The 24,509-nt window shown below is 38.2% G+C and overlaps 2 protein-coding genes across 4 annotated transcripts in view; one reads left to right on the forward strand and one right to left on the reverse strand.

Annotated features, from left to right (window-relative positions):
* Window positions 1-8,455, reverse strand: part of LOC139143574 (solute carrier family 35 member F5-like) — a 21,205-nt gene extending 12,750 nt beyond the window's left edge. The window contains exons 1-7 of one of the 2 annotated variants that reach the window (XR_011554634.1): window positions 8,300-8,449; window positions 6,560-6,701; window positions 4,460-4,609; window positions 3,086-3,142; window positions 2,344-2,437; window positions 1,287-1,355; window positions 659-795 (exon numbers count right to left, since the gene is read on the reverse strand). Coding sequence is in view for 1 of the 2 variants with exons in the window: in XM_070714016.1 (XP_070570117.1) it covers window positions 659-795; window positions 1,287-1,355; window positions 2,344-2,437; window positions 3,086-3,142; window positions 4,460-4,609; window positions 6,560-6,676 (624 nt within the window). In the remaining variant the exon portion in view is untranslated. Of the gene's footprint in view, window positions 1-658; window positions 796-1,286; window positions 1,356-2,343; window positions 2,438-3,085; window positions 3,143-4,459; window positions 4,610-6,559; window positions 6,702-8,299 lie in introns of both variants that reach the window. The other variant, XM_070714016.1, reaches the window with a different exon arrangement.
* A 4,547-nt stretch (window positions 8,456-13,002) lies between these two features.
* On the forward strand, window positions 13,003-23,543 carry LOC139143577 (uncharacterized methyltransferase YdaC-like). Of its 2 annotated transcripts, none has more exons than XM_070714019.1 (4): window positions 13,003-13,272; window positions 20,373-20,456; window positions 21,103-21,244; window positions 21,858-23,543. In XM_070714019.1, the coding sequence occupies exons 2-4, from the start codon at window positions 20,385-20,387 to the stop codon at window positions 22,295-22,297; spliced, it is 654 nt and encodes a 217-aa protein (XP_070570120.1). In that variant the 5' UTR covers window positions 13,003-13,272; window positions 20,373-20,384; the 3' UTR covers window positions 22,298-23,543. The 2 variants fall into 2 exon arrangements, with proteins under 2 accessions (XP_070570120.1, XP_070570121.1); XM_070714020.1 differs by having other exon boundaries at window positions 13,004-13,272; window positions 20,378-20,456.
* Window positions 23,544-24,509: the final 966 nt, after the last annotated feature.

Genomic DNA, 24,509 nt, shown 5'->3' on the forward strand with positions numbered 1-24,509 from the left:
TTTATCATTAATTGTTTTGCACAGGCCATTCAAAAACCAGGTCAGACTGAGTGTCAAGTCATAATAGAGTAATCATACACTACAGCACAACATACACTTACCCATACTATATCAAGATCAACACTTTCTTGTACCAAAACACATTCAACCACACACCACCACATCACACAAGACTACTTTACCCTTTCACCACATTGGTTTGAACCAATCCCATTCATTCCTATGGTAAAGCTGGCCCTCTTGAGAGGGTATAAGAAGCTGTTTAGTGAACCAGGGGCTGTGAGAGAGTCTAAAATACACTAAGCTACAGTACAGAACACTCTACTGCACAACAGTACACCGCACTACACCACACCACACAACTACGATATTGTGTTGCAGTGCACTACATACTACATCACATCGCCACAAGCAAACACCACAAAGTTGTACGGTGTTGCGTAGTATAGTGTTGTTCAACACAACTAAGATACTGCATTGAACTACATCATACTACATCACATCACCAAACACAAACGCCACCAAATTATGCGGTGTGGTGTTGTGAAGTATACTGTAATTCAACACAACTGAGACATTGCCCTGAAGTACACTATACTACATCATATCGCCAAACGCAAACACAACAAAGTTGCCCTACACAAAACAGGACACTCACCACCAAGCAGAACAGCAGACTAAGTTTTGCAACCTCACAGACTGGTAACTTGTTAGCAGCTTTCATGGCGTCTTCTTTGGCTTTCAAAGACGCTGCGTAGGATAGCCTGGCCATTTTAGCTGCTTCTGCCTGAGTATCTGGTCAAGTAAAATTTGTACAAACATAATCCTTTGAGACATTATACCCCTTATTATCAAAATATAATAAACAAAATAAAAAACAAAATTACCTAAAATATTTATCTTCTATGTAATATATTCTGAATAAATCTACATACACACATATACACATAAGCCTTGAAACACTCCTCTAATATTTTCTTTTAAAAGAGTTTCACTTTTCCTGCCTAGGGCTATTGACCAAGAAGCAATCCCTTTTCGCAGAGATCACATTGTCGGCATACATTTCTTTCGCTGACACAAAGAGAACTGAATCAGTTGAGAGAATTCTGAGATTCGGAGAATGCTTGAAGTCTTCCGGTCGCTCCGTATTGCCAGGATAGACTTATTGTTTGCTGTTGTTGGTTCCGTGTATTATCGACTAGAATAAAGGATTGTTCCGGGTTTTTCCATTGCAACAGATTACTTTCAGCTTTCAGCAGAATCGGCACAGACCATACAAAGCTTACCTGACATGTGACGGACTTCAAGTACATTGCTAAATCTCACGCCTTTCTTGTTGATTTTATTAACTTTTTCTGCAAATCAAAGTAGAATATGAAATTTGCATGTATATACCAACAGAAAGCAAACAGCAGAAATGAGTTGTCGACATCTACCGTTATTTCACTCTTGGATCAACTCTTGATAAATAAACCAGTATCTCATTAAAGTTCCTCTGCTGGTTAGCTCTTGTTGGAGACTCTTTTGGTTACTTGAAAAAGAAACGTTGAAAATGCTTGCACTGACTTTTGATGGGGTAAAAATGACATAACTAATTACAGAAGCGCCAATGGGAAAGCTAAGTTTACAGCTGTTGTCTATGAGCAATAAAGCTTTCCATAAGTTTTCACAAAGTATTTTCTCATTTATGGTAGAACGCGCCTCGGGGATAGATAGACGGACTCTCAAATTTTTACAATTCTTTTCTGCTATACCACTTGTGGGGGTTCATTTTAAAGCTCATGGTGTAAGAAAAACTTTCACTGGCTTATTTTTTGAAAATCAAAAATTTAGTTTTCCCCCATAGAGTTAACACAGCAATGGTGGCCATTTTGAATTTCAAATATTGCAAAATGTTGGGTAATTTGTTCCGCTAGTTCCAAACTTTGCATGGTGACCCCCGATTATTATTGTTGATTTGGTAAGAGAATGGTTGAAAGTTTCATTCTGGAAAATTTGAGAAAAAGTTTTAAGTCTTTCACTTTCGAGGCGCATACTACCTTAATTATCACCAATTGCTGAAATTGACAGTGTCCTTCACATCACAAGGTCTTTTACTAAGATCACTGATTGAACATGAACAACCATTGCTATGAAAAAGCATGAATAAGTAACTTAGCATTACTTGTAAAATGAAAGATTTACAGCTTGGTATGCCAGTAAATGTTTACACAGTTCAAGATTCATTTTACTGTGTTCTCCTCGGTACACCGACTCCATTGTATTTGGGCACAGCAGTGGGAAAGACATCGTAATTTTCCCTGTGAACTTTGCCAAACTCAGTAAAATAACTTAGGCACTCACCACCATCGGTAAGATCACTTAAACTGCTACTTCTGCTGCTCAGACTGTCTTTATCGCTGTCGTTGTATTTCAGTGGGATGTACAGAGGGTCGCTCTGAAAGAGTTACGTACAGAAAACATTGACGGAAGAGCTGATATACACACTTCATTGAAAATGTACAACCGATATTTAGATTATGATGAATGGGATTAAAGTCATTAAATTATTGAGCGTCACAGAGCAAAACACTGTTTTTGGATTTTGGAGCTATATAAACTTTGCTGATTGATTAATTGATTGATTGATTGATTATTACATCAACATCATACGTCATTTACAGTACTGGACCATGCTGAGCTGTAGTATCCTAAGGGGTTACGCATCTATTTATCTCTATAATAGACTCCCTAACATAAGCATATTACAAGACTAAGCATAAGGAAGATAGAAACCAACCACTCTACACTTGAGTTTCTCTTCTTTCTTGTATGTTTAAATTTTGATGCAACTACATTTGCCAGCACCATAATATTGTCAAGCATGGCTTTCTAGCCCTCAAGACATGTAAGTGAAAATCTATCAAGCACACAACATACTCATAGGTTGCTCAGGCAAACGAGCAATAAAATGGTCTAACAGACTCTAGCGCTCTTTTCTTGCAAAGTGGTCCCACTTGATGACTTAATAGTGGTTTCCTTTCAATAAGCATGTTTCATGGCAACCAAAATAATTTCCAATAAACTTAATTAATTAAGTACTTACTAAATCATTATCTTGTTCTATGTCGCTTTCTTCTGTTGCTGTTTCAGGATCCAAATTCTGGGAGAGAAATAATTTGGCAGATTATTGAGTTCAGAATATAGCTAAGCTCAATTTGATAGGATACTTGTTGAATGGGCAACTTTATTGTGTGAAAATTACTGTGAGGAAGGGGGGTTTCAATCCTAAACAAAAGGATTTATGCGCAACTTTGCAAAGAATTCATTCAGCACAATCATTAATGAGAGATACCACAGAAGTGCTTTTGTTTGAGCCAGGCGAGAACATTCCTTCAGCTCAGCTGCAGTTCAAAACAGTCCACTGTAATGACAGCACAATGGAATCTATTGTTGGAAAGTCAATGTGTGCGGTAAACAAGAGTAAGAACTCGGTGATGAATAAGTTCACACACAAGCTTCACAAATGTAACTGACACAGCACACAATGCACTGTCAGTACACATTATGAAACCCTACAGATAGCTCCTGATGCTGATTAATGGAACTTGCCTACGTCTGAAACTCACTGTAGTTGGCATTTCATCATACATTTGTCAATGGTTTCACGTTTACTCATGAACTTGGACTTGAAATGCAATAAACTGAACTTGAAATGAACTTGGACTTACGAACTAACTCAATACATACATGATTTTCAGCAATATATTTATGATCTGAACATGTTTTAAACTTTTAAACTTTAAGAATTTTTTTTTTCATCAAATCCAATGAATATAAAGAAATATTTTATAGAACCGCTGTGACTTATGAGACACATTCTCCATGTGAAAACCACTGAACAGTATACCCGGCTGAGTATACCATACAACATCCAAACTCTTTATTACATAGTCATACAAAATGATTGAAATGAAATGGCAAACCAAATGTACACAGGAAACTACAGAAGAGTTTCCAGATTGAACTGCCAGGGGATTGTTTTGGGTTGCGTAAGCCAGCATGCTTTTCAACACGTGCCTAACAAAGCATTGCGTAACATAATGTAACTACGAAAACACACCTTTTACTGTGATTTTTCAATGAAGATTCAAGATAAACTTATTATCAGCTTTTACAATTTTCATATAAAATTTATACTTTTTTATCTGACAATCATTTAAGCTCTTTCTTCCTGTTTGAGCATGTGTAACTATGATGATTTCAGAGCCAAAACACTTGGTGTCTGGTTGTTGGCAGATGTAACTAGCCTCTAGGATGTGTTATGCAATCTACATCAAGGTGCTGTCAAGCTGTCTTCAAATCAGGATATCCTGCTATACCCTGGATGTCAGATCTAAGAAACAGCGCTCCGTATGCTTTCCCTATTGTCCAACATCGCCAAACCCTTGGACAGGCACACACAGAAAATCAAACTTACCAAGGCAAGGGATTTTGTTCTGGATCTGACGCAGCACTGTTCCCTCCAGGGTCTCCAGAAGAGGAAACCCAGTAAATAGAGCATGAACATCGATGTCTTGACATAGGTACTGAAAAATGGCTTCTCATAGTCTTCCGCTTTGAAAATATACTGAAAGAAAAAAGAAAGAAAAGCACATGCAAGTATTGGCAATGTTGGTGAAATGTGTATAAACAAAAGCACTTGTTGGTGAGTTGAAATTAAATGAGAACACTCTTTGAACTTATAAACACACAAGTTATATAACTATCACAGAAAACTGACAAAATATTTCTGTTTTAATTCTCTGAAGTTACATACCAGTAAGTAAACACTGGCAATCACATAGGTAAGTCAATCTTTTTAGGTGCATGTAATGACATGTGTCGAAACGTCCTACTTTTCAATACAACAGGTGAGTGTGTTTCTTAAACCTAAATCACACGGTCTTGTATCATTAATCATTTTAGTTCTACATGTGCTATGCCCTGCTTACGTCCTGACATTACACCTGGTATTGCATTCAGTGAAAAACATGTCATCACAAGTGTGCAGAGAAATATGACTGTTTACATACAACTTTTTGGATTACCTCAGTCCTAATTTGAACACTGAAAAGAATACAATGACACAACCGGATGGCAATTCCAAACGGTTTCAAAAGTGTGCTATCTATGATAACTGTTGATGGGGTAAATAATGATTACAAATATTTCTCATTCACTATTGCCTTGAATAACACAGAACTGAGCAGAATCATCAGTCGTGTACAAACTAACGGTAGGGGATGACACAGAACAAAAGCTAGTCATGTACAAATTTATAGTCTGAAGTCGGTTCTAAAGGTAGTATGCGCCTCGAAAGTGAAAGACTTAAACTTTCGCTCAAACTTTCCTTAAGAAATCTTTCAACCATTCTCTTTCCAAATCAAGAATAAAAATCAGGGTCACCGTGCAATTTACCTATATTCAAAATTCAAAATGGCCATCATCCCTATGTTAACTTTATGGAGAAAAATAAAATTTTCAAATTTTGAAAATCTAAGCCTATGAAAAGTTTTCTTACACCAAGAGCTTTAAAATGAACCCCCACAAATGGTATATCAGAAAAGAATTGCAACAGTTCATGAGTCTGAATATCTGTGTCCGAGGCGTCTTCTACATTATAAGGACAATTGATGCAACCTTTTCTGTTCCACTGAGAAACATGTTTTCAAGAGAAGCTACCTGCAAGTAGGCTTAACAATGATATCAAAGGCCCAGAATTACTTTGAAAGAACAATAGCTTGAAACTGTTAAAATGATCCCCCATGTAACCGTATTGTCTAGGATACCACCAATACAAATAGAAATAAATGTCACCGTAAAGTGGGAAATAAAAATCAAACCTTTGTGTAAAAAAGAAACGATACAGACACTATTTAATTTTAGTTAGAGAAACAATAACCATGCATCAGTACTACGGACACTGCCATAAAGAATCGTACGGGAAGAAAGAAATGAATCAATACTTTGTGCATATCAACATGAATTATTGATGAACCTTTTGTACAATCAGAACAAAGATGCTATGAAAAGTTCTCTAAATATTCCTTGGTGGTGTCTTTCTATTGTTGGTCTTTTAGAGAAAATAATTGTGAAATGTTTAAGCAATGGATATAGTAAAGGCCCTGGAATAGGTAACACATCTATTAGTCTGTATGCATGAAGGTATATCCCAGTATCTATTGATATTTTGCCAAAATTTTTATAACTGATATAACTCCTAAATGGAGTTGTGGCAACGGAAGCTATCAACATAGTATTGCAGTATGAGAGGTATTGATATTCACTAAATGTGTCCCCTCATTTTGTTATGGTGTACATCCAGGTGATCACAGGTTAAACAATAATTGTTCTATAAAACTTTTTAGTCTGGACATGCTGAACATGTGATGCTGTTCAGATTATACAGGTGTGTCAATAACAAAAGACATCCTAGCCACATGGCAAGGTACTGGAGAGAAATGTTCATTAGAAACAGGTTCTTGATTATCGATGGTTTAGAAATGTAGATGACACACTGAAACAGTACAGTACTTACTCTGGTAAGTTCTGACGACGCAACCCATATGATATCTACGACTAATAATGTTATAACACCAATGGTAATTCTCCGACTTCTACCGACATTTAGACTATAGGAGTTCACAGTTGCCATGCTTCTCACGTCTTAGCTACTGGACCTGTGGTGACGAAAATGAAACAATAAATCAACAGGTGAAATGACGTTACATGGACAATGCAGTCATATCCTGTACATCATTGAAAATTTTGCTTGGCTTAATGAAACAGACAATGCATGGGGGTAGGGGGTCAATAATTGAATTTCCCACAATTCATCATTTCCAGCTGTGACATGGGGCTGAATTGTCACGACAAAACTCTATTAAAACACAAACGTTTAAATCATAGGCCCTGGTTTAATTGATACATAAACCACAGTCTCTAACTTTAATCACCAGTTCACATTAAAATGTACCAGTCAGTGCAGATATAGTTTGATCGATAGGTATCAATAAACTCACATGTTTCACTGGGCTGAAGAGAACCAGCATAAAGCAAGAGAGGGTTTACATATCCAGTTTTGACTTCATACAATGAAACCATGGGCATGAATCAGAGTGCCAATATGCAGAAAATTAATATCTTCAATATAGTAGTATGACTATGTTGTAAATTGAAAATTTGTATACTGACGCCCGGCTGTCATAGAGATTCTGATTGACAGTGCAGAATGTAAAGCTAACTTAAAAATCACAATGCAACAGCTTTTCAATATGACTCGCATCCATTTGTTTATGCATACAATGCAGTTTATCACGTAATGCCTGAAAGATTGACAATATTTGAATGTGGTTATGTCACTTTATATTTTTGTTCAAAATATTAATGCACACAAGTATATGAGTAATATGATTGCTCTAAGTCTACAATATCATCGTTATGAACGACTGGATCTTAAATTTTCATTCACATTTTACATTTATGACTTGTTCTGAAGAAATAGTAGCACAGTGTGTGCTAATACTCATTTGCTGGACAACTCACAAGGCACCATTATCATGAAGGGTGTACATACACGGGTGACGCACTAAAACCGAGTAACAATATTATACACACAAAAGATATCAATTAATTTCTACAAATTAATAACTGTGATTAATTCAATATTTAATATACCATCTGTGCAATTTACTGCAATATGACTACCGTAATTTTCAAATATTAACCATCTGATTGAATGGCTGAAATTCTACAGGAACATTCTTCATGATACATCCGTGTTAGTTACAGTAAACATACCCGGACGAAAAATTATTCACAATCATACGTATAACACATCACAACGAAAGTGAGGATGTTTGGGTGTTAAACTGTTCGATGACTCGCAGTAATCCTGCGCCTTGCGCTTGTGTAGTACACATTTTGAATAGAGTCCCCTATGGCGCCTGCACTCGGAGGGGAGTGTACACGCTCAAACGCAAAAAACATTTCTCGTACAAGCTTCAGGTTGTGCTGTGGGGGCAGTATTTGTCACAGGTTTGGGCACTTTCTCATTGGAGCTGTATTTAAGTGGAGGATACAAACCTGTTGTACAAAACTAGATCTCGAAACAACATTCGGTTTCTACGCATTTATCATATCCTCACGACATGATTGATATTGATGTACTGGGACCGATGTACACTGTATGTACATGACTGACGATCACGAGTTAACATACATGACCAAGCCAACGTTTCCTCGCCATATTGGAGGTTTCAAGTTAATTCTCACTCACCATATCATTGCTGTTTGTCTCAACGGTACAGCTTCTCGCTAAAAATCACGTTTTCTTGCGTATAGGACCGCTTTTAACAGACAAACTCGCTGACCTAAATTAACCGATCATGGGATGGTGGAGTCCGACCCTTCGCTCCTTGCACTTGGTCACGATGCGCATGCGCCAACTGAAACCTCGTTCATGCATGTCATGTCGTCAATGTCGTCCCGTTACGCTTCCCACGTACATAACTTGCACAGGCACCAGTGGGCTGGCTGGGTAGTCGGCTAGATCGATTTTCTGCTCATCCTGTCGATCCCGTACTCGATCTGCCCGCCACTGGAACCTAAGTATTGGGAGTATTTAGGTTGCAGTAGTGGGCAGATCGAGTACGGGATCGATAGATAGAGCAAAAAATCGATCGAGCTAGCATACTACCCAACCCGCTGGTGCCTGTGATTACTTGGCGTGTCCGTATCATACTATTCATCATGTTCATATAATAGGAGAGATAGGGGCTGGACAGTTTTAATTCTCGACCGCGGAGTGACTTCGGTAGGTGAAACGCATACGAGCGAGGTGAATGAGAGATCAGACGATACAGAAGAGCGAATGATACAGAAATTGTGTGGAAAAAAGCAGAAGTAAAATTTATGTCATTAAGGTAGTAGGTCCTATGCACCTCGAAAGTGAAAGACTTAAAATTTGCTCTAACTTTCCTCAAGGGATCTTTCAATCATTCTCTTTCAAAATCAAGAATAAAAATAGGGGGTCACCGTGCAAATTTTTGTACTAGAGATAACAAATTACCCAAGATTTACCGATATTAGAAATTCAAAATGGCCGCCATCCCTGTTTAACTCTATGGAGAAAAATAAAAATTTTCGAATTTCGAAAAACCAAGCCGGTGAAAAGTTTTCTTTCACCAAGAGCTTTAAAATGAACCCCCACATGTGGTATATCAGAAGAGAATTGTAAAAGTTTTAGAGTCCGAATGTCTGTTCCCGAGGTGCGTTCTACCTTAAAGTAGGCCTATATTGAAACTTTGAATATTGTTTTGGTGGTTGAAAAGTCCGAACCCCTTCACGGCGCTGTGACGCAAAAATGACGTAAAAAACCGCAAGTACCCGGATAACCCGCGGTCGGGAATAGTGTAGAGTTTATGCTACGTTCCGATAGTCTGCGTACCATTAAATTTACACTCACTAGTAGCCCTACATGTAAAACTACCCAGTCCACATCGCGCCTGCAGTAATCCGTAGCCACTGCTTGACCACACCTCGACCTCAAACGGAACCTCCAACAACTCGGCAAGTTGTTTTCGCTTGCGCATTGCTGCGACTGTTTAATTTTAATGGAAAAAATTGTTTTCTTTGGGGGTGGTGGCAGATTTTTGGAAGAAAAGATTTCCAATGAACTTGAAAATATCCTACCACAGTTTGCTTGAACATATAGCTTCTCTACTGGCCATGGCTTGAACTTTGAGAAAGAAAACAGTGCGACAAAGTAAAAACAAAGGCATTGCTTGCCAATGAATTTCATTTTCTCAGCAGCAAGCAGCGATAAGGGGCAGACCATCTGATATGGGGGAGGTTCCTGGAGATTTTTAAAAGAAATGATTAACAATCAATGAAAAAACTGGTTTGACGAAAAAAACCCGGCGATCTAGCGTACAAAATCTTGATTTATTTATAATCCACATAGTTTTCGTAGGCTCGCAAGTGTATTCTGCAGGACCCCGTGTGGTCTTACTGCCCAAGATGTCAACGCACAATGCAGAAAGCATTTGGCCGGGGGCGGGGGTCGTTGGATTCATGGGGATCACCCTGTTTTCGAAAAGTGGAATATGGGGGTCAGCCGCTTTTTGACGTCCGTAAAAAACTGATCTAGCACCTCCTGCCCAGACCGAAAAATTACCAGTCCCTAATGTCAAAACTGTTTGTTCATCTGTACCACAATCCCTGTGTCTGTACCAATATATAACATGAGCAATTTGTGAGTATTTCCTGATAGGTCTGCCCTATTCTTCTCAGTAAACTTGCAGGCTTCCAGAATAAGATTTTATAAAATTGTAACAAATTTTTTGCTGCACTATTTCTTTCCTTTGGCATATATCAGCCCTGTAATGGAGAAATTGTTTGATAAAAAAGTGTAAGACAGTAGTGGTTAGATCGTCTTGTAGTTCTTAGTCGCATTGCATGATGTGAATTTTAAGTTTCGATTTCTCACTTGGAGGCAAAAATCATAACAAGACATAATCTCCATGGCTGTTTTGATCTTAAATCCTTAGGTTGACGTTATTTATAAATCTGTTGCTTGTGTTAAAAATCACAAAGTTGGCTTTGTTAGTGTTTACAAGAAGTGTCCGCTTTTTTTGCAGAAGCAAATTCACACATCGAGACAGTATTGTCTCAGTTAGACTACTCTGCCTTTCTGACCAATTTATGTTGATTGAACAACATTGTGAAAATTATAGCATCCCATGTAACACAATCAAATGCTTTTCTGAAGTCTGCAAGAAAACAACCAACATTTTTTTATTACAAGGGGTGGCCCATTTGATTTCGGGGAGATGGAGGATTTTCGAAAAAAAAATTGTTGCTGGCCAAATGCTGGAAAAAAAATTGTCTCTTTAACAGGGAAGGAAAAAAATGCTTCTAGGAAGGCTGAGAAAAAAATTTGCTGTGATGCACCCTTGGGTGGTAGACGAGCATTCAGTGGTCTTTGGAACTGCCGCCTATGGTGGCACATTTGAATGGGAATCTATGGGAGCAGAACCCTCTTCTCAGTAGCATTAACCCTAGTCACACTGTAAGGAGTGACCGTGCATACAGCTGACCGTACATGAATGTGTACTTGTATTCTACTGCACTGCATTATAAATGCAATGCTGCCAGTGTTAGAATAAACGTGAGAATGTTTGTCAAGTCTACAAAAGAGATTGAAATCAATAAACAAATAAATCTCATTATAAAGCAGTAACTCTTTATTAATAGATATATTTAACATTTTGTCTCAAGTTTTACTAGAAAACAAAACAACTTGTGAATTTCAACGTCATGTTGTATGCCATCTGATCAGATTTTCATGATGAAGAAAGGAACATTAATCTGCCATTCATATCTCAGTAAATATGTAAGATTTTGTGATATTCATTGAATGTGTAATTTCTTTAATTCAAGTCTTCAGTCGCATTTGATGACATTGCCTTGGTGGTGTACTTTAAACAATGACTGGAAATGTAAAGGATAAGATGTGTAAACTTCCTGATAGGATCAAAATAAACACTATATATTACTGTATTTAAATAAATCCTTCATAAAAAAGTATCAAAGAATAAATGAACAATTAACTGTGTCATACTCAAATAATTTTACAAATGTTTTAATTGAAATAATATTTAACTACTTTTAAATAAGGAAAAAATGAACAAAGCATGTAAATCTCTGTGAAACACTTTTTTAACAGTCCACTGATGTTTACTCAGTAGAGATTAACTTTAAACTCGTTTTCTAATTAAAATAGTGGTGTCTAAAGATAAAATGTTGACTAAAAATAATAACAATTGCCATAAATGTATGATACTGATAATTTTGTTTTAATTGAAATAATATCATAAAAAGAATACCCCAATAAAACCAGATTTCAAAGAAAGAGCATGAGCAGATTCTGAGAATTTTTATTTTGACCAAAATGACTGATTTTGCCATGATTTAAACAAAACTGAAAGAGAACATCTGTATCTACTTCTAAACCAATTTTCCAAGCGACCAGGCAAGCAGCTGCAGGGAAGATTCTTTTAATACAACCCTTAAGAAAATGACAAAAAAAAGAATGCAAAATAGATATTGCAAGATATCAGCTCAAAAGTAAGTAACACATATGAGGTCTATCTAATATGCCATTCACATTGCTAAAAAAATATTAGGCCCTTGTCCTTGCTTGGAACGTGGCCAACCTAAAAAAACAGGCGTGATAAAATAAAACAAAATTCAACTCAAGTGATACAAACGAAAGTCAACTCTGTACATGAACTGTTACTTGAAATGTATGAAAATAAAACAAAACATGGCAAGAACACGCAAGAAACAACAAACTGACCTTTACAACAACAAATAACTAGCAAAAAAATAAAACTATGCTATACACATACAATGATCTCATTACGCAATCAAAAACAGGTATACCTTCTTCAGTGTTCACCCCAGGAGTTTCTGGTAAGGTGACATCTAATTTGCATTGCAATAAATTTAATTGTTGTGGTAATGATTTCTATTGTTTACCAAAAATTAATGAGTGATTTTGAATTTGAAAAAAAAATTGCTTTGACTCTAACAGTCAAGAAAAAAATTTGCTTTGAAGCAACCTCTGGAAAAAAATTGCTGCAAGGATGGGTAAAGAAAGTTGTCGCCATAACCATTTCCTCCACCCCCCCCCCGAAATCAAATGGGCCACCCCTTATGCTGTTTTCAGAAGCGTGTCTCGTTTTATTTATCTGTTTCCTAAACAAAACAAAAAAACTTTGGTAAAAACTTATTCGTGGTGTAGTTTGTCTGTCTTTCAAACATAATATGTATACACAAACATACACATGTATGTAGAGACGTGTGTGGTTTTTGTAATAACTTCCTATGACCCCCACAAAGTCTAATGGTCAATTCCTTACTCTAACGTAAACAAGGCTCCTGTTATGCAAAGTTATCCTGTTTATCGTGTTTATCGTAGAGGGCGATCGCCCGCGCCGCACTGCACCGGATCGACGTCGCCCTGCCCATTTTACTTTCGCTTCTTTCTTCACGAGCAACGACGTTCAAGCCAAGCAGACAGTTCTGGCAAGTTCTTTACTTATCGACGTGGCATCGTTGCACTTTCAGTCACTGCTGTGAATGGCATAAATGACTGGCTGGGTCAAGTTTTGCGAAAGCCAGCTTGGACTTGTGGCCCTGACTCTGTGCATGTGAGGACCGATCTGGAGAGCCAAACCAGTATTCGTAAGTTAGATCATAGACCCTGGAGGGTCTATGGTTAGATCATCTTTTTTCTGGTACCTCCATGGTCAGATGGCATGTGCACAGGTTGCCTAGCTGTGGGTCCATAGCTGTGGTGTTTTCAGACGGGATTCCTGCCTTTTACGGGCTGGTTTTGACTTTTACGATTACGCCAACACATATGGTGGCGGGGTTAAAAATCGTAAAAGTCAAAACCAGCCCGTAAAAGGCAGGAATCCCGTCTGAAAACACCACAGCTATGGACCCTCAGCTACTACGGGTTGCCTAGCTGCAAAATTGTAGCTCTACGGTGAGGCGGTCGGTGAGTTTTGGTTTTTGCGACCTCGCTCACCAGTAGAGCTACAATGCCGAAGGCCCTGAAGCATACAAAATAAGCACGCTGCACATGGCACGGCATTTTGATGTAAAATCCCATATATTTACTGCATTTGGTCATACTGATTTATCACTATTGAAGATTAAACACTATACTACACTAACCTTGTCGTGTGTGGGGTTTGGTATTTGTTCAAATACGTCGATCGCGTTTCTAAAACATTTCTTTGAGCCGCCATTACCAACTTCCGGTAATGGCGGCTCCCAGAAGCACGCTCAAGTTTATGGAACGCGATCGACGTGTCTGTGCTAATACCCAACCCCATAAACGACAAGGTTAGTGTAGTATAGTGTTTAGTCTTCAGTAGTGATAAATCGGTGGGACCAAATGCAGTAAATATGTGGGATTTTACATGAAAATGCCGCGCCGTGAGTTACGCGCTTATTTTGTATGCTACAGGGCCTTCGGCATTGTAGCTCTACTGGTGAAACTCACCGACCGCCTCACCGTAGAGCTACAATTTTGCAGCTACGGGTTGCCTTGCTGCGGACCCGTAGCCCTACCACTCCCTTTGCAAAGGCTACGGATCCGCAGCAACGGGTTCTCCTGCTTGCGATGCTGTGTGCTGCGTGTTTCCGGCGTTATAACACCGGGAACACACAGCATCGTTCGCAGGGCTAGTGCATGGGCAATGAAATCACTCGGCGAAACAGTAACCTGCCAGGTACTGTTACCGTAGCTGCAAAATTGTAGCTCTACGGTGAGGCGGTCGGTGAGTTTTGGTTTTTGCGACTTCGCTCACCAGTAGAGCTACAATGCCGAAGGCCCTGTAGCATTCAAAATAAGCGCGTCGCACATGACGCGGCATTTTGATGTGAAATCCCACATATTTACTGCATTTGGTCATACCGATTTATCACTACTGAAGACTAAACACTATACTACACTAACCTTGTCGTTTATGGGGTTTGGTATTTGTTCAAACACATCGATCGCATTCCAAAAACATTTCTGGGAGCCGCCATTACCAACTTCCGGTAATGGCAGCTCACAGAAACACGCTCAGTGTTTTTGGAATGCGATCGACGTGTTTGAACGAATACCAAACCACATAAATGACAAGGTTAGTGTAGTATAGTGTTTTATCTTCAGTAGTGATAAATCAGTACGACCAAATGCAGTAAATATGTGGGATTTCACATCAAAATGCTGCGTCATGAGCGACACGCTTATTTTGAATGCTACAGGGCCTTCGGCATTGTAGCTCTACTGGTGAGCGAAGTCGCAAAAACCAAAACTCACCGACCGCCTCACCGTAGAGCTACAATTTTGCAGCTACTGTTACCGTACCGAGGCCTTCCCCGTACACCTTACCACAAGCGACTGTTGGGCAATGCTGTGACAGGGCATTCCGTATTCGCACGGTGAATACTGTCGGTCCATGCGGGGGGGGAATAGTTGCTGCAGTTCTGTAGCACACAGCGTGCAACATTTATCCGGCGATTTTTGGTGATGGGAACCAACATCATTAGCTATCATAGTCTATAGAAGCTATGCATTGGGATGGGTATATCCATCCGGCATCCGTTGTCAGTCTGTATGTATGTATGTATGTCCCTCCGTTTGTGGGATGTCCGTCCACTCAAATATCTTGAGAACCGCAGTACTTACAGATTGGATATTTGTTGTGTGGATGCAAAATATCATTATGACTAACCATATTTTTTTATTTTTTGATATTGTTGAAAATATGCAAATTAGTGCAAAAAAGGCGTTTCTAGTAAAAAATCTTCTTCATGACCACTTGTCAGACAGCTTTGATATTTGGTATACAGGTCCCTAGGGATGACCCAACTTAGCTTTGTTCAAATTGTGATGTAAAATATACAAATTTGTATTTTTAAGGAATTTTTTTGTCATTTTTGGTCAAAAATTTATTTCATTGAAACCGCTTGTCTGACAGCTTTGATGTTTGGTATACAGGTTCAAAGGAATGATCAAACTAGAAAGCATTTTCAAGCAAAAGAGAAGTTCCAGAGATCAGAGCAGCGGAAGAAAAAAGAATGTGACGAAGATTGGTGCAGAATGAAAGAGTGCTTGGGATTTTAATATGCAAGCACGGATCTATAGTGAGGGCTAATAGCGGTAACAACAGAATACAACTAAAAGCAAGGCAGTCCAGGGAATTACAGTACACAGATTACAAATGCCTACATGTACGGTAAAAACGCAACAGATACGCATGTAAATGTATATCAGACGAGGGGAAGACATCGGACCTAGGCCGTTGAACTTGAAAACCGAGGCCACATGGCTACCCACTCATCTCCGGACAATCAACAAATATACCGTTACAGTTGGTAAAACTGCTCAGATCAAAGAAACTATTAAAAGATGTAAAACAATGAGACATCGAAGTTCCCATGACAGCATCGCTAGGAAAATACTACGTTTTTTCAGTACGTTTATCAGGGTTCTCTGACCCTGCTCACCCCCGGTACCAAAATAGAAGTGTCCCACTCTGATGTCATATCCGCCATTGTCATTCACGCACGCAATCTGGGTTTTCATTCTGTTCACATGCATTTTCATGTGATTAAAAGCAATTAACGCTTCATCTGTTAAGAGTTTTTACCACTGACTAAAACAATTTTCATTGCTATGTCGCTGTTTTCACAAGATACTGACCGTTTGATCTTGGAAAGTTGAGTTGCTTTTACGTGCAGCCAACGCATGCCGGGGCGGTGACAGACAGATCACTGTGCTATGCCATGCCATGCTGTTGATTGGCAGCATACATGATGTCTTCGTTCCAAGTTTACTTTTTGTTTCAAGATGTTTCAAGATGTGAGTCAAACAGAAATTTCATCAAATTGCCACTTCTGTATCTAGGGATTGTGTAATCAGTTTGATTTGAAAATATTTCGTCAATTAAGAGCGGAAATTGTCGCTGACTTTTGCTGTCTTTTGGCTATGGTTGTATATCAATTTTTTCTGTCATTAACATACAATCGCTGCCGGTACCATCAAGGGTGGGATGTGTGAAATTGTTCTGTTGTTGACACTATTCATACAAATTGAAAGGAGTAATAACTAGTGACATTGTAAAACAAAGAAGCTACAAATAATCTGTGTTCCTTTCGTGTGATCGTACGGAAGTTGACCAGTCCGTGCCATTGTGAACATTTTGCCCTGAACCTCATAGCGATAGCGTCGCGGGTAACAATGATAGCGTCGGGTGAGATCGAAAGCATCGCGGGCTTGAACGATAGCGTCGCGGGCCGCGACGCTGTTTTGGGCTGGGGAGAATCCTGTTAAAGCCTCGTATATGTATACAAATATCTTCGGCAAAACTTATAATAAAGTTATAAAACCCATCTTCAAAATGCGATCGCTCTCCGAAACGTCACAATATCTAAGCTCTTGGACGATGACGCACGGTCGCTATGCTTGAATCATCGCAAAGCAAAAATTCAACATGTCCGCCAAGACCAGTCCATATGGAAGGCGTATGACGTAACAGTATAGCGCCACGTACGGCGAGTATTTAGAGAAAAATAAAAATCAAAAAGCAACAAAAACAAAGCAAAAGAGAGCTAGAATTATTAATAGCTGAACGCAATATGATATTTGTGCAATGCAAAATAAAAAATAAAGAAATAAACAAACAAGAAATGCCCATTAAACCCGTCCGAGCTGAGCGATGACGTCAGAAGCGTGTCGCAATGCATTCTGGGTAATGAAGGTAAAATTTGTGTATAGCAAGTTGTATGGTAGTAATATTGGAAATAGAGAAAGAAAGAAAGAAAGAGAAAGATAGAAAGAAGGAAAGTGAGCAAAAACTAACAGTTCCAGAGCTGGTCTCTGGAACTAAATACGATCTATTGAAATTATGATGAAATTTGCAATTTTGTATTTTTTGTGCGATTTTTGCCAATTTTGGTCAAAAAATTTTTCTCAAAAACTACTTGTCTGATAGCTTTGATATTTTGTATACAGGTTCCTACAGGTGAACTCTATATGATATATTGAAATTATGATAAAATTTGAAATTTTGTATTTTTGGCACAATTTTTGCCATATTTGGTCAAAAAATTTGTTCCTTAAAAACTCTACTTGTCTGATACCTTTGACATTTCATATACAGCTTCCTAGGGGTTATCTGAGTGTGATGTATTGAAATTGTGATGAAATCTTCAATTTTTGTATTTCTGGGGTCAATTTTTGCCATTTTTGGTCAAAATCTTTGTTTCTCAAAAGTTACCCATCTGATAGCTTTGATATTTGGTATACAGGTTCCTAGGCTTTATCTTAATGTAATACATTGAAATTATGATGAAATCTTCAATTTTGCATTTTTTGCAGCTAATTTTGTCATTTTTGGTCATGCTCTCCTGAAATGAGCCATCAAAGATATCCACCTTTATCATCAACATATGTGTCACAAAAAGTTATTCTCTACATAACACCGGAGCTCTGTCGACTGTTAGGTCGCTTGATTTTTCAAATCGCTGGTCAGACCACAGGGAATTGAGTAATCTTGTTGTTGTTGTTGTTGTTGTTGTTGTTGTTGATGGTGATGATGATGATGATGATGACGATAATAAAAAATATTAAAAAACGATGTGTCATTCCTTGCTGTTGTTTGTCGATGTTGTAGATAATTGTAAAAGAAAACTGTAATCGTGACCAAAAAACGACGTAGGTCGCCCAACGTCACTCCCGTCCTATTATACAACCAAGGGTGGAATCGAGATGCCCCTGATCAAGGCTCATCAGCCACCTTCAAGGCCCAGAAAAAACACCCCATTCACGAGCGATCGATTGAAATGTGCTATCATAGGCACTGAAATTTATCTCACTGACCTAATTTGGGCTTCACTTGAACTACCGACCTGCAAACGAGTGGAAAAACGGCGATTTCCAAGTCGTACCCGGTCAAAATCGATCACATTTGAACTTCCCGGTCGATGGTGATGGGTATGTCATCACTGGGCATTTAAATTGACCAATTGGGGGCCCTGTAAAGGCTGCTTCGGCCGGCCGATTGTTTATGTTTCAATGCTCCCTGCTCGTACGCGTACGTGTAACGTTCAAAAGTACGCGAAAAAGTAGAAAAACCTTCATAGTCATGCAGATAAACGGATACTTACCAACTCTTTGTCAGGAAATCTGCCATTTTACGTCAGGATATACTGTCGATAGTTAGAGCGTACACTTCCGGGTATTTGAATTTCTCCCGTTACAAGGATACAACATCCAGGCTCGTACTTGAGCGAGTGACATTGTCATTGTGAATGAGTATTCCAGGTGATAGTTTACAGTAAATGACGGGTTGATTTGTCATTGGTATCCATATAAGTATTATTCTACAAGAATGGAAATTGAATGAAGTTGAGACGGCGAAGTTTAAACTGTAGTGAAATTTTGCGTTGGGACAAGCCTCCTCATGTATTAGTAATGAGAGCTGGCCGAAGCAGCCTTTACAGGGCCCCCAATTGGTCAATTTAAATGCCCAGTGATGACATACCCATCACCATCGACCGGGAAGTTCAAATGTGATCGATTTTGACCGGGTACGACTTGGAAATCGCCGTTTTTCCACTCGTTTGCAGGTCGGTAGTTCAAGTGAAGCCCAAATTAGGTCAGTGAGATAAATTTCAGTGCCTATGATAGCACATTTCAATCGATCGCTCGTGAATGGGGTGTTTTTTCTGGGCCTTGAAGGTGGCTGATGAGCCTTGATCAGGGGCATCTCGATTCCACCCTTGGTTGTATAATAGGACGTGAGTGACGTTGGGCGACCTACGTCGTTTTTTGGTCACGATTACAGTTTTCTTTTACAATTATCTACAACATCGACAAACAACAGCAAGGAATGACACATTGTTTTTTAATATTTTTTATTATCATCATCATCATCATCATCACCATCAACAACAACAACAACAACAACAATAACAATAACAACAACAACAACAACAAGATTACTCAATTCCCTGTGGTCAGACAGCTTTAATATTTGGTATACAGGTCCCTAGGATGACTTTAGTGAGATAATTTCATACATTCAGGAAATACTTAACTTTGTATCCATGTCTATAGTAGCTTCAGGGACATTGGTCCTATGTTTTCGACTTGTCATCGAAGGGATTTTGTTGCATTTGAACAATTGCAGCAATACAATTTCCTGCTGGGTAGATTTCTAACGTTTTCCATTACAAATATGATTGTGTGAGGAAAAAAGTGTTTTGCTGACTTTGCAATAAAGCTACACAATGATATAAATGAAAAGCGTTAAAAAGGCACTTTTGGCGATCCCTGGGATGTTTGTTCTAGTATGTAATCAAGGAAAACTGCTGAGCCAGCATTTTTTTGCAGGTTCTTCTGTATAGAAGTGAATAATCTGGCCATAATATATTGAATTCTAGTGTGGTGACACTACTCTTTGAACATAATTTTCAAAATGACTTCTGATTCCAAGTCTTCCGTGGAAGTTTCAAGAAAACAACAACATTTCAAGCATGTTTTCTTCAATTTCCTATTGCAAACCGATGTAACTGGCTGGTATTGTGCTATCCATTGGTCTATGTAACAGTCCCCTACCCTCAGTGCCATAAAATCATAAACAACCCAGTTTATGACAACCTCACTCAACAACTGTAGTATTGTTGCATGTTTATTGAAGTGTTGCACAGTGTGGGGCTTTTGCATACATCAATTGATTTCAAACTTTCTTTTTTTTTTTGTCCACATGGCTGAAAAGAGAAGTCTCAGCATGGAGTATCTGAGAAACCTACTCGCTCAAAATCTTAGAAAACCAACAGGATTCTTTGGCTGGGTGACTGCTGTATGTATTCTAAGTTTTGATCTTTCAATGTCCTTCTAGCTGAGGATCATCTAAAGTATTTGCAGCTTCCCACTTCCCTTGATCTAGTCCAACCATCCACTCAGAGAATTGACAGCATGTGACACTGTTTGGTTATCATGAAACTATTTTAATACAAAGCATACCAGAATATACCGTGAAGACATCTTGAAAGCTTTTTGCACATTCTCATTTCAGCTGCGGTGAAAGTCCAACACTATGATCACCTGACATTTGCATGCCCAAGAACTTTTCCATTGATCATTGGCCGGCAACAGGGCCAGGATATGTTTCAAAGACGAGATATCATGACTATGACAGAGTATTTGCACCAAATTCTTAATCTTTACGGAAAGTCAGCGTTCAAAAATAACAAATAAATTCATAAATCTCCGATCATATATTGATCATTTTTCGGAACTTTTCGTGTGTAAAGAGCAACAGGAGGAGCACAGTATGTGTAAGACGATTAATAAAAAATGATTGAAATATTATGGTAAATATTTTCCACTTCAGAAAGTTCCATACCTCGAGCATAACATATGTTACAATTTATTCGCCATGAAATTTAACAGTACAGTAAATACATATCAGATATAACGATAGATTCTGATGTCTCCATTTGCAGAAATTCATCCTTGCAAGATACAATGCTACAGTTGAATTGCAAGCAGTAACACTGTGTGACATTCAAAAGGACCATTATGTCCTTGAACTTGGTTTTGGTCCAGGCCTCGGTCTACAGGAAGCTGTCAAGTATCTAGAACCAGGTTAGAGTGCCTTTATGTGTAAAACTACATTCTGATTGGCTGCCTACAGTCTAGTCATGTGATAAATATGCAGATTAGGCAAAATACTATGAATGAATATACCTTCAAGACTAAGCATCACAAAATATGGTGACTGAGACCATTTGAATTCCCATTGGGTGATGTTTACTTTTCTGGTATTCATTGTCATAATGTTGTACTTTACTGGACCTTTTCATTATAAAAGAGTGAGACACGCTCACACAGATAATTTTGAACAAATTCAGAAAAATATTAAATTCTACATGTCCATCATAATTTTGAATATTGAACTTTTGACTTTACCTCGGTACTGAGATCAAAATGTGATCATCAGATATTAAAAAAATCTTTTAATTAAAATTCACCAGCCAGAACTTTTCCTCTGATAATTATAGTTGATAAACAAGAAAGTGGTTTCAATCGATTTTTGCATAATAGTCAGCCCTCTTGCCACTGCATGTAGGGCCATAAAAGTTGTGATCAAGACTTCCAACTCCCCCTGCAGTAGTTCAACTTCCACAAAAGGTGAAAATGAGGAATAGCTTCAATCATTTAATGGCCACTCTGAAGTTCTTAATTTGTTTGTTTATAGGTAAAGGTAAACTGGTTGGTGTTGACTTCTCATCACAAATGGTAAGAACTACAGCGAGTAAACTAGAATCTGAGATCAAATCCGGCCTTGTGGACGTCCTTGAAGGTGATGTGATGAGTCTGCCTCTAGAGGGCGACATTTTTGACAGAGTTTACCACTGCAATTGTTACTACTTCTGGCCTGATCTGCTCAGAGGCAGCAAGGAAATCTTTCGGGTGATGAAATCGGGGGGCCTGATGGTGACTACTATGAAGCATGGCCGTGTGGTGGAAGCTGAAAAGACTGGGAAAATCCCGGAAGGGAGTTCAGACATCAACAGGTACACATCGGCTCTGAAAATGGCTGGATTTGTTGATGTCAAAGAGGACAGGACAATTGCTGCTGATGGTGAAGAAATCCTAGCAATACTGGCAACTTGTCAGAAATCAAAAGATGAATGATGTGGTTGAGGAAAACCCCAAAAAGTCATTCATCAGGGTGTTTGAAAGTTAGATTTGTTGAAAAAAAGGGTAGGAAACTAATTATCATTATTATCATCTCTAATTGACCATGAAATCCAAATTTTAAATACATTTTTTACTCCCACCATGTCAGCACCAGACAGGCAATACACAGAGAAACTTCAGATTGGTTTCCTGGATTTTGCTTTTTTTAGCATCATGCTTACACAAGTTACAAGAAATGTCAATTTTTACGCTGATCTATTTCAGAAGAACTGTATTTTTCAGCAAAAACTGATGTAAAGAATTTATTTGGTTTGGCTGATCGCTTCTTGAGCTGGAACTCAGGAAAATGGGCATTTATAAATGAAATGAATTCTGGGTAAAGTTTTTAACAAAATCAAAATTAATGTCAAAAATAAATTTGAGAAGTAACTGTGAGATGTAGAAGATAACTATGATGTGATCATGTGAAACTTGTTCATTTAGTTGTATTTCGTAATCATGTAGAATTTTAAGTCAAGATGATACGGGAAATACCAAAATACCACAAAACTGTTACCACAGCTGAAACCTATTAAATGCCAAAGTTTGATACAGGGGAATTGGACAGTATTTGACTTTGAAGTTTACTTGACCAACAGAGGGCGCCCTCATAGACTTGTATATGGTAGTTAGCTTCCCAAAGCAGTTGTAACTGCAACATTTTATTGTACTGGTTTTCAAGTGACTGACATTTTCATAGTTTGGTCATAAATCATGGGCATTATTCTTTAACAAGTCATTGTCAATGACATAGTCCCCACAAAATTAAAATTTGTCAATGTGCATCAGTTAAAATGTACAAATGTAACTGCAGTTTTCAAGTCAAGAAGTGCCACATCAGCAAGTTTCTCTTTTCTCTTTGAATAGAAGAGGTGACACTGGCTGAAAGTGCCTGGTGGTCATTTAGACATATGGGATCAGAATCTGTAGTATACACAAATGGCTCTAGAGGGCGCTATCACATACAATCTTTGATGCCTACTTTATAATTATGTTCAGAGTGTATTGGGTTGACTGGAATGTGCCTGTGGCATGCTGGCAAGAGAATTGTTTTGGCAAGGTCACGTATTGTAGAAAAAGAAAATGGAAAATGGCTTTTAGCGGCCATATTAGATCATATCATAAAGAAATTTGACATGCTTATGTAAGTCATAGTGTGTTGTCCTTGTGGCACGTATAATAAAAGAAATTTGTGAAGACATGTCTTAGTAATGGCTCTGGACATTAAAAATATCGCAAGAAAATGGGCGGCTGGCAGCCATATTGAATCGTATCACAAATTACCTATCAACACGCAAATGTATGGTATAGTTTACTATCCTTTTGCCAAGTTTGAATAAAATCGCTACTGGCATCTCTGAGAAATTAAAATCACCACTGGCATCTCTGAGAAATTTGCGTGAATGCATGGACGAAGAAGCACGGACACGCACACGGACATGACAAATCAATAAGTCCTCCACGGACAAACTACGAAATACCAGTGTCAATAGCACAGATCATGATCATAGGCTTGTTACTAAATATAGCATCACATGCATATCATTGAGTTCTGATGATAGTTTTGCCACCATATTTTCTGTTGCAGTTTGTGGTCAGATTTCTTGACATAAGCTATTTATAGTGCGAATCAAAGCATTGTTATAGCTAATAAACTCTTTGCACGCCAACGTCAATTTTTGTCACCTTTATAAAATATACTCTAGCAAATTTTTTTCAGATTTTTGCCAAAATTTTGATGAAAAACTTTAGCAAATAAAATATGTCTATTTTGTCCAAAATTATCCAAAAATTTACAGAAAAATCTGCAAAAACTGGTAAAATGTTGAACTAAAATTTTGGTGGGAAAAAATTACGGCACTCAAAGGATTAAGTGACAATAGAGGCACTCCTCCATACACACATCTGAAAGTCTCATAAAAAAGTTCAAAGACAAATATTTATTTGTTCATACTAATGACAGAAATGTGTGTTATAAAAAATCCACCCCATTGGTTTTTATTAGCTCCCATATAATATGCATATGTATATATGCAAATGGAGGTATTCGTATAAGGTGGAAAATGTTGTATGTATGTATGTATGTATGTATGTATGTCCGTCCACATCAAAAACTCCTAAACCGTAGCACCTACTGTTTTAGTATTTGGTGTACAGGTGCACCTAG

This window comes from Ptychodera flava, chromosome 11 (genome assembly GCF_041260155.1).
Source record: "Ptychodera flava strain L36383 chromosome 11, AS_Pfla_20210202, whole genome shotgun sequence".
NCBI classification, from domain to species: domain Eukaryota; kingdom Metazoa; phylum Hemichordata; class Enteropneusta; family Ptychoderidae; genus Ptychodera; species Ptychodera flava.

Bases quoted from the DNA above. Each gene is read 5' to 3' on its own strand.
- LOC139143577 (XM_070714019.1), top strand. From the start codon at position 20,385: ATGGAGTATCTGAGAAACCTACTCGCTCAAAATCTTAGAAAACCAACA. The intron at 20,457-21,102 runs GTATGTATTCTA...CTCCATTTGCAG, and splicing joins TCTTTGGCTGGGTGACTGCT to AAATTCATCCTTGCAAGATA. The intron at 21,245-21,857 runs GTTAGAGTGCCT...GTTTGTTTATAG, and splicing joins TGTCAAGTATCTAGAACCAG to GTAAAGGTAAACTGGTTGGT.